The sequence below is a fragment of the Montipora foliosa genome, chromosome 12 (assembly GCF_036669935.1).
Source record: "Montipora foliosa isolate CH-2021 chromosome 12, ASM3666993v2, whole genome shotgun sequence".
NCBI classification, from domain to species: domain Eukaryota; kingdom Metazoa; phylum Cnidaria; class Anthozoa; order Scleractinia; family Acroporidae; genus Montipora; species Montipora foliosa.
The window spans coordinates 18,794,805-18,802,315 of record NC_090880.1 but is presented as its reverse complement, the minus strand read 5'-3'; the positions used below and the strand labels follow the sequence as shown (position 1 = coordinate 18,802,315).

Here is a 7,511-nt window from a genome sequence, read left to right as displayed (position 1 = left end):
AATTAAATCTTACTACAAAGAAGTAAACCAATTGGTAAACCAATGCAGGCTTTTGTTCATGATACCTCTGCATTTCTCATCCACTGGTCCATACAGTACTCTTGTTTAAAAGACCTGTTTCATTAACTAATAATTATACATGAAAAAATTACTCCATTTTGGTTGGTTAAGAGAAATGCAGTTTTCATGTAAGATAATGCAGAACAGAGGCAATTCAGTGCAAAAAGAAGTACAGATAATCTAAGCATTCTCATTGGACAAATTATGAGCAAACAAGGTCACAGATAGTCAATCATGCGCGAGCCCTGAGCAGTGCAATTCATGGCGCAATTTTTGCATGATTGTGTGATCCAAGTGAATTGCTTCTGCTTAACCATATTTATTTTTTTCAGGTATATTATTAACCCCTTGACTCCTTGGAGTGAGACTTCAACAGATTTTACTCTGTCTAACGCCAGATGATTTTAATCATCAACTGGTGTCCTCGGATGCCTGCGGAGTTAATGGGTTGATAAATAATCACTCACAAATTGCCTTTGCCTTAACTCTTTCACTGCTGACTTTTCTACCATCAGTATACCCCTTCACTGCTGCATTTTTTCCCAACATAAAACACCAGAGAAACCACTCTCAAAGAATGAACCATATCTTTAGTTCTATTGATGCTATTATGATAATATTTTCAGGACATATACAATAAAAAAATTGCCATCGTTTGAGCTATCTTTATTGAGATGAGAGCAGAGCCTAAACACAATTTGATTTATATAAATAAAGAAATACAGTAAACACGCATTACAAAAGTTCATGTGCGCTAATGACACGCAATTCTTGTAGGCAAAAGGACCTTTTCAAGGAAGGAAACAGGCATAATAATGTCTTGAATCACTTGATTTCACCTATAATTTTCTCATACCTTATGTTTTTACTTGCTTGCCAGACAAATGTTGTAGATTTTCGTACCCGAACACTGAATTTTGCCTTTGTGAAGTCAAAAACATTCATGGCGTCCGGTCGTGTTTCACCTTCCTTTTCAAGTGAGATTAACCTTTCTATCATCCAAAAATGGCAGAACTTGTCACGCTAGTTGTCCTTTAGGGTATACAAAACAATCCCATTGCATGCATGTCCCTATAGGAACAAATTTCCAACAGCACTTTGGGACACTCTCTCATGTCGAGTATTCTCGACATCCGCAGTGGGAGTCACGTAATCCTATGTCGAGTACACTCAACAACAGCAGTGAAAGAGTTAAGGGCTCGTTCAATTTTGTTCATTGCACTTGAAATCATGTGATTACCTATACAAATGTTTTCAACCAAACCAAAAAAAGTGAATAAAAGAAATACCACTAACATGTCTGAATCCTACCCAAAAACTAATTTTCAGTAAGAAAATATCCAGAAAACTCTATCTTTAGATTTTGTGTTCCTGTGGAAATAATTCATATATCCAGTTTTAAGACCTAAACCCAGAATGTTGTTTTCCGAAGCTATCAAAGTGCTTAAGATAATTTGTCAGCAAAAATGTGCCCAAAACTATTTAACCCATTTAAAATTTAACTTACTGTGACAGTTTTCACATTCCGAATATTCACAGTAACTATCACGAACTCTTGGGCATGGACTTTAACCCATTGACTCCCGGGGGTTCCCCATTAATGAGTAAAATCATCTGGCGTTAGGCAGGTTAAAATACGTCTGGCCGGCTTAGGCCGGTTTGGGTATTAAAGGGTTAAAACAAAAAATTAATGACTGTTACTGACCAACGTTTCAAAACGGCTGACTTATTATCAAGGCTTGGGTAAACCGCTTCAACATCCGTTCGATTTTGTTGAAGAGCGAAACTGAAACTGTTTGCTCCCCCCGTTCAACCTTGTGGAAACATGTTGAATCAAAGTTGAATGAGTCTAAAAGCCTTTAAACTTCGCTTCAACAAACATTCAACATTTCTTTTGTTTTCGCATAGCGCATAGGTTGAAGGAAGTTGAAACCGCTTGCCTCCACCCCCCCCCCCCCCCAATTTCAACATTTTTGGACATGCGCATACGCACTAATAGCGGCATTAGTAAACCATGAAACACCAAAACACCAAAACACCATGTACGACCCCTCCATACATTGCATACGTACCGACAAAGGTTGGATTTGAGATTGGAAATATCGTTTTAGGCCTACCGGTAGGTAATTAGGCCTAAAATGATATTTAATCTCAAACCCAACCTTTATCGGATAGTATTCAATCTACATGATGTTTTGGTTCTTCGTTTCGGAGTTTCGGTGTCTCGCGGCTTCGTTGATTAGTAATGTCCTTCTAATAGGTCTCTCAATGACGTATCATGTCCATATCCATAGTAACAACCGCGGCTGCAGCCTGGAACTGAATACAAGGCCTCTCGTGAGCTTTGTTGATTCAAATGTGGATGATGTGTTGAAACTGCTTGCAACCCCAGCCCTTTGCAGGCCCAGCCGTCAACAAAATCATTCAACAAAATCAAACAGATGTTGAAGCAAATGTTGAAGGCGTTTGCCTGGGCCTTTAGCCTCCTGAATTTAACAATGTTGTTATTGCTGTCCAACTACCTTTTTCGTCAAAAACCTTTTTCATTGTGTTCCACCAATGGGCTTTGAGAACTTCTGGAGTACGCTCCTCATCCTCATTTCCAAATGTCCACACAAGCTTTCTACAAAACGTGATCATGCTAAGCACTTTGTACGTCTCATTGATTTCTTCCATGGAAGAGGCCTTAGTGTGATGTAGTATAAACAGGCATGGCGTACTTGGGTCAATGCTTCCAGACAAAGAAATAGATTGCAACGTTCTTTCCAAATATTTTGGCCTGTAAGAGCTAAAAATCACTAAAGGAATAAAAGGTGGTTTAAAATTTTCTGGGAAAGCAATGTTGAATTCTTCCGGCCATTTGCTCCGACCCCGTTGGCTAAAGATCACTGGAATAGCAAGCCACACTTGAACTAGAAAAACCACGAGAAAAATCACGGTTTTCTTGAACCAACGCGATCGCACACGAAACGCTCGTCTCAAAAACCAAAACCAAGCCATTTGAAGACCACCTACTGAAACAAAAATTATTCCTGATTTTTGATGCCCATTCCACGCAAATCACCATGAGACTGACGAGTCATCGAGCTTCGATCATAAGTAAGATGGATTCCAATAAATCAAATTAACATGACTTTTCATGCCTGAAACTAAATAAGAAAACCTAACATGACATAAAGCTTAACTGTACGCTGAAAAAACTGCTTCCCGGTTTCAAATGCATACCGCCATGTTCCTTTCCGTTCAGTTACTTTTGTTGCGAGGGAGGGTTACTGCGTAGCTAGAGTGCCCTAGGTAGGATAGTGTCAGTCGTATGTCCCGAATCGATCGTGGGAAATAAATTGTCCTCAAAGAGTCCTACAACCAGATGATCACGACAAAAATTGAGTGCCACATGCACCTCCTCTTTTAATCACCTGGGGAATTCGAGTACTTGTGCGAGTTTGGACTTCGAGCAGTTAATTGCACGACGTGCTGATGACGGCGCGTCAGTAAAACACAGGTCATATTCCACAGGTCAGTCGTTGCAGGTCATTGTTTTTCCTTTTGGAAAGTAACCCTAACCCTCCATTGGGCTAACCAGCCAATTTGAGGGATTTGGGTCACTTTCAAAGAGGAAAAACAATGACCTGCAAGGAGTGACATGTGGCATGTGACCTGTGTTTTAGACCCGCCGTACTGACGACGATTGATGATTGGCTGCTTGTGGCCAATTTTCAGGACTCCATAGAAATTGGTCGCTTTCTTTGTGAATGACTGAAATTGGCAAGAAACGGTATTTTAGAGAGCAGAAATGGCATGCCCCAGATTTCTTAACAGGAAAAAGACTTGGAAAGAGTACAAAGCCTTAGCTCATTTTGTTCATAACAAATTATTGGTTATTATCCTTTCATTTCTAAGTGCTATAATAGTTAACGCTACAATTTTGTAATGCTGTAATAACAAGAACAGCAAAGCTGAGTTTAGAAAAGTGAGAGAGCTCTCAAGTTCTTTCTGAAAACAGCTGACTTCCCCCACCACCACTACATTGTTGATTCCAACCACACACCTAACCCAATGTCACAAATCCTGTCCATAGGTTTTCATAGTATATTACAATATCTGATTTTAAAAAGTTTAAGCCATGTCTTTCTTAAAAGGCAGTCAAGGCAGCTATTTTGCCAGATTTCCCTGTGATAAGACAACTAAAATCAACCATGAGTTCTTGGCCTTTGTTGTTCAAAAGGTATCCACCAGATGGTGATTCATCTGGTGGATAAACAATAGTGAAACCAATTCCAATTGAGTTACCCAGTGGATAGTGATTTATCCAGTGGCTAGCGCTATCCACCCTTCAAACAACTGGGGCTTGGAGGACATCACGGTACAAAAAGGGGGTTATTCATTCGTCTAATATACAGCATAGTATGGCCTATCTCACACAATTTCATTACAGAAGAGAGAGGAAATTCATTGCCAAGGTATTGACATGCTTCAAAAGGAAATTGCCATTTCTTTTCTGAGAAACTCCTTTTCCACTTCAAATACATCCACAGGTAAAGATTCTTATTTACAAATATTAGACATTTAGCTGAGGCTAATGTAGATGGCATTCTTATCCTTTGAATAGACCCCATTCTCTGGAGCAGCTATATGTTATTTATTTATTTATTTATTTATTTATTTATTTATTTACTGATTAAGTATGAATACATACATGGTGGAATCAACAATAGGACATAGTCTAACCATTTGCAGATGTAATTACAAAAGGCAGCACTTTCTCTTCAGTTATTTAAAGACCCTGAGTGATGGTCCAGCCTCTAGTCTAACAGTCAATACGGAAACGATGGCCCCGTATGGGGGCTGGGAACCTGTCACGCTTCACCACTTAGTCTTACAAATGCACGTACTACATTTTTAATACAACACATCGGAATCATTCCTCAACAGTTTGTTTAAATTACAGTTGTCAAAGTTGCTTTTAATTAGCTGGTAGCCAATTAAGCCAAGCCAAAAATTCCATAAACGAAATTTTTCCGTCTCCGCCTGTATCCAAGGCTTCCAAAGCGTCATCGATCTGCTTGTCATCGGTAACATTGAGCGAGATCATCAAGTTCTTGAACTCTCCTTTATCAATGGTATCATTTCCATCCTTGTCATATTGCTTGAAAAGCTCAACAGCTTTCTCAATTATAGAGTACCTGGAATTGTTATCTATGTTTCCGAATCCCTTTTCTGTACGAAGCCAGGAGATGAATTCATCGAAGGATATTTCGCCACAACCGTCTTTGTCAACCATAAGAATGCAAGTTTGAGCTCGATCGTTTTCAAATCCTAAGTCATCTTTCAACAGCGATAGCATTTCTTCTTTTCCAAGTCGCTTGCTGTCGTCTGTGTCGTATTTTCTAAAAAGGCTTTTGACAACAACTTCTGGAACATCTGCGTCAAAATAGCTTTTGCCCGACATGTTTCTGAGTTTGAAAGAGGAGAGCCTGGGTTCCAGATATCCCGTTCCCGGGCAAAATCGGGGTTTTTGGAAAAAGGCTCCCTCTGTTTTAAACGCCTTAACTTCTATCCAGTGGTGTGGTGTAAAGCTTGAAATAGACGCCCCTCTAGATCTCTAGAAACCGCCCCGTTTCTAATAAACGCAACTTCCCCCCCCCCCCCCCCTTCTCCTTGAAAAAAAGCGTGTAAAAATAGAGAAAACGCTCTGTATTAAAAGTACTCAGTAGACAATTTTTTATGCAAGCCAGCTGAACAAAGTGGAGGCGCTGGATCTTGGGAGATCTAGCCAGCAAATAATCTGTAGATTTAAAACAAAATAATACTGCAAGGCTGATTGTACGGCTGTGAGGATGTATTTATTTTTTTATTTACCAATATTTCGTCAGGCACAGCCTGACTTCTTATCCTCACAGCCGTACAACCAGCCTTGCAATATTACCTGTATTAAAAGTAAAATCAAGCAATTTATTTAACACCTTGGATGCCTGGACAGCAATCGCTTACGAATTCTATCCTGTTCGATCTCAAGTGCAAAGTACAGGTATCGCTCTTTTATTTTCTTAATTTCTGCGCTCAGAATGTCTGAAATTTTCTTTCAGTTTGTTCTGGCTCGATAGCAAGGCCGAAGATTCAATGATTCACTGCTTCAAGGACAGCCAACCATATGTGAAGAGGGATCGGATTAGCTGTGAACACAGCTGTCTGTACTGGATGAGATCAGCCTCCCAAACCGTTTTCAGGTCATCACTGAGTCGGATGTGTGAAAACACTGTTGACCCAGATGCCTGAATATTGATATCTCGAACTAAAATTTGAAACTCGCCCCACTTCTCCGTGCAATTCTGCAGATATGAAATCAAGTGAAGTTATGATCCTCGCAGTAATGAGCCCAATTATAGCAGTGGCTTAATAGCTCAGTTGGTTAGAGCGTCGCACCAGCATTGTGAGGTCACGGGTTCAAACCCACGTTGAAGTCCTGAATTTTTCATAACTGCGAGGATCATAGCTACACTTGATTTCATATCCGCAGTTCAATATATGGTTCATTTCATATATCATTTCATACGGTTGATTCATTCATCATGGAAACATTTGAACCCACAAATAACCAGCTCACAACATCAGTGGCTTTATAGCTCAGTTGGTTAGAGCGTCGCACCGGCATCGCGAAGTCACGGGTTCAAACCCCATCGAAGCCCTGAATCAGTTTGCAGGCTTCTCCACGTATAAATTGCTAACATTGCGTTCATAACTGCGAGGATCATATCTGGGTACGAGATTAGATCTTAGCTTCACTTGAGATACAAGAAAGGTTGCAGGGCATCTAAAATAGTAATCAAGCCAGGGAACAAGCAAGTTTCCGCAAAGGTGCTTCTGTGATGGACCATTTTCAAGCTGGGAATCAGGTGACTGAGACATCTAACGAATATAATCTTTTATGCATAGCATTTATAAATTGGTACCAACCAACCGTACATTAATGTGCTCAACTGCCACAGGCGGAATCCACCTTGACAAGCAAGTGTCGTCTAAGATCCCAATTGCAAGAGGTGTTCGCCAAGGGGAGCCAATCTCTCCGAAACCGTCTTAACCTCGGGTATTGAGAAAGTTTTTCGCGGAGAACTTTTTTGCAAGGGAAAGAGGGAAAGGCTTATTCATCGAAAGGGAGATTCTGAGTGATCTAGCTACGGTTCGCAGATGATGTTGCTTTACTTACGGAGAGTATTGGAGAGATGAAAGACCAACTATCAAGGCTTCATGAAGAAAATCAGGGTCACGGTAGGTTTGGAGATACATAGAGGTTAAACAAATGACATGAGTAACTCTGTCACGCGCAACAAGGTCAAAACTCCAGGAGACGAGGTACAGATATAAATACATCGGCCAGGAAGTGCGTATGCACAATGCAATAGAAGAACGTCAGAATAAGGTCGGATTGGGTGTGCCTTAACAACTACAAAGAC

The 7,511-nt window shown here is 40.3% G+C and overlaps 2 protein-coding genes across 3 annotated transcripts in view; both read right to left on the bottom strand.

Moving 5' to 3' along the window:
* The window catches only part of LOC137979111 (uncharacterized), an 8,308-nt gene extending 4,896 nt beyond the window's left edge, over window positions 1–3,412 (bottom strand). Inside the window, exons 1-2 of one of the 2 annotated variants that reach the window (XM_068826296.1) lie at window positions 3,286–3,412; window positions 2,583–3,209 (exon numbers count right to left, since the gene is read on the bottom strand). In XM_068826296.1, coding sequence (XP_068682397.1) covers window positions 2,583–3,060 — 478 coding nt within the window. In that variant the 5' untranslated portion in view covers window positions 3,061–3,209; window positions 3,286–3,412. Of the gene's footprint in view, window positions 1–2,582 lie in introns of both variants that reach the window. The other variant, XM_068826295.1, reaches the window with a different exon arrangement.
* Window positions 3,413–4,689: 1,277 nt separating this feature from the next.
* LOC137979062 (calmodulin-like protein 3) lies at window positions 4,690–5,515 on the bottom strand. Its single transcript, XM_068826229.1, has one exon. The coding sequence runs from the start codon at window positions 5,507–5,509 to the stop codon at window positions 5,024–5,026; it is 486 nt and encodes a 161-aa protein (XP_068682330.1). The 5' UTR covers window positions 5,510–5,515; the 3' UTR covers window positions 4,690–5,023.
* Between the last annotated feature and the right edge of the window lie 1,996 nt (window positions 5,516–7,511).